This window comes from Pterocles gutturalis, unplaced genomic scaffold (assembly GCF_000699245.1).
Source record: "Pterocles gutturalis isolate BGI_N339 unplaced genomic scaffold, ASM69924v1 scaffold18934, whole genome shotgun sequence".
NCBI classification, from domain to species: domain Eukaryota; kingdom Metazoa; phylum Chordata; class Aves; order Pterocliformes; family Pteroclidae; genus Pterocles; species Pterocles gutturalis.
In genome coordinates, this window is record NW_010136192.1 from 7479 (window position 1) to 9983 (window position 2505).

A 2505-nucleotide genomic window follows, 5' to 3' on the forward strand; every position below is an offset into this window, starting at 1 on the left:
CCCGCAGGACCCGGCAGGTCACCCGCCGCCGCCACGGGGATGCCTACACCACCACCCAAGTGTATCACGAGAGGGTCAACACCCACGTGGCCGAGGCTGAGTTTGATTATTCCAATTGTGGAGTTAAGGACATCTCCAAGGACCTCATTGACTTGGAGAGCTACCCGGCCACGCGCCTGCGCTTCACCAAGTGTTTCAGCTTTGCCAACGTGGAGTCGGAGAACTCCTACCTGACCCAGCGGGCCCGCTTCTTCACGGAGAACGAGGGCCTAGATGACTACATGGAGGCCAGGGAGGGGATGCATCTCAAAAACGTGGACTTCAAGGAATACATGGTGGCCTTTTCTGACCCAGACAACCTGCCTTGGTACGTATCCCACTATGTCTTCTGGGTGGCAGCTCTGCTGACCCTATCCTGGCCCCTGCGGGTGCTAAATGAGTACCGCACCTCCTACGTCCATTACCACGTGGAGAAACTCTTTGGGTTCGACTACGTGGCGGTGACGCCGGCCGAGGAGCGTTCCTTCTGCCGGAGGATGCCTCGCGTCAACACGGTGGACAGCACCGAGCTGGAGTGGCACATCCGATCCAACCAGCAGCTGGTGCCCAGCTACTCGGAAGCGGTCTTGATGGACTTGGTGGGGCTCTCCGGCTGCGCCAGCTACTCTGCTTGCCGATATGGGGGCTACCGGCAGAACTGCGAGCGGTGCCACAGGACTATAAGCAGCTCTTCCATCTTCTCCCGCAGTGCCCTGAGCATCTGCAACGGCAGTCCCAGGATCCCCTTCAGCAGCAGCCGCTTCTCCCCGGGTCGCCCCCACGTAGCTGCCTCTGGCAGAGCCGCAGCGGGAGCCTGAATGAGCAGAGCTGCCCCACCGAGCAGACCCGCCTCTCCAGCCAGGTGACTGTGGAGGAGGAAGACCCCCCCCCTTACCAGGATGCCCTCTATTTCCCCATCCTCATTGTGCACCGCAACGAAGGCTGCCTGAACCATGACCACCGTCACCTCCACCGCAATGGGTCCTGCGTGGAGACCTCACTGTGAAAGCAAGAGGCCGGTGAGATCTTGTTGTCCATTGCCTGGCCCAAGCCAACACAGGATTTGGGGAGAGGAGATGGCCCAGGAGGACATCAGGATGGAGCAGACAGGGCATGTCGCTCCAGCAGCCAGCGAAAGCTCCCCCCGCTGTGGCTCTGACCTGCCGGAGGGGTGAGTGCTGATGCTCCCCCTGACATGGCACAGAACTCTAGACCAACCACCACATGCAAAAAAAACCCAAACCCAACAAACCACCTACAAACAACCAAACCAACCCCAAAACCATAATTCATGGCATCAAGATCCAAAGGGGGGAATAAAAAGACAGGGCTGATGCAGGGAGGGGGTGCTTTGGCCCCCAGCCCTGCTTCCAGCCCGGCTCATGCTCCGAGGAACCAGCAGCCACCAGAAAGCACCCTGCTGCACCTCTGCCCACCCCGCTGCCCGCGCTGGAGCGAGACCCCTGGCAGGGTGGAGGGCAATGGGCCCTTCGGCAGCGGTGCGTAACTGCCTGTGCCTGAAGGTCTGGGGCATCCAGGCACGTGGAGCTGAGCGGCAGGTTAGAGCAAAGGCTGAAAGCCACGAATCCAGCTCTTCCCTTTCCCCCCCAACCGTTCCCCACCCTCCCCGCTTTTTTTTTTAGACCATGCTTCGACTGTTACTCTGTTCTCACTGCTGGGAGTGGCAGCTCCTCCAAAAACTTCCAAGCCTCCTCCAGAAGATCCCAGGCTTGGCTCCTTAGGAAGCCTCGGCACGCCAGCTCGGAGAGTCAGCATCCCCTTGGTCAAGGGCTTTCGCTTTGGGATTACAGCAGGCAGGCAGCACTGAGGACGGGAGGAATGTGCAAACCCAGATGGAGCGGAGACCTGCGGCGCTGCCGATCCGCTTGCAGGAGGAGGGCTCAGCTGGAAAGAGAAAATGGGATCGTGGTAATAGGCAATGCGTCAAGTGGCTGGGGTCCCTTCCTGGCTTTGCAGTGTGTCCTAATCAGTTCAGACAAGCATCGAGGAAGGCTCTGGTAGGTTCAGCTGCAGTTCACCTATTGATAAGGGAGTAGCAGTTTGGTGCATGTCTGCAAGAGTGAATTTTGCATGAGATCAGGCTGGGCTCTGGCTGCAGGCTCCTGGCAGCCTGGTTTTGGCAGAGAGCTCTGAGGGGCTGGGAGGGAGAAATGTAAAAGGGTGCTGAAGCGTTGGGAACTGGGGCTGGGGAAATGAGGAGCAAAGGGATTCGCCTTCTGGGGAGCCCCACCATGGGTGCAGGACCCACAGCTGGGAGGCAGGGAGGTGTCTGCCGTGAAGGATGCTCTGCAGAACAGAGGCTGGGGATATGTTAGAGGGAAACATGCTTCAACCAAGCGGTTTGCACTACAGAGCTTTTTGCAGAGGAGTGTCAGGCTGTGAAAAGTGAGGTGGCTTCTGTGTAGCCGATCAGCCCCTGGGTTCCTCTGCCTTGCTCCTGTCAGG

The 2505-nt window shown here is 59.0% G+C and overlaps 1 protein-coding gene across 1 annotated transcript in view; it reads left to right on the forward strand.

Moving 5' to 3' along the window:
• LOC104468184 (transmembrane protein 151B-like) overlaps positions 1-1267 on the forward strand; it is a gene marked incomplete at its 5' end in the record, with an annotated part of 1721 nt that extends 454 nt beyond the window's left edge. Inside the window, 2 exon segments of the mRNA XM_010082225.1 lie at positions 18-804; positions 807-1267. Coding sequence (XP_010080527.1) covers positions 18-804; positions 807-1045 — 1026 coding nt within the window.
• Between the last annotated feature and the right edge of the window lie 1238 nt (positions 1268-2505).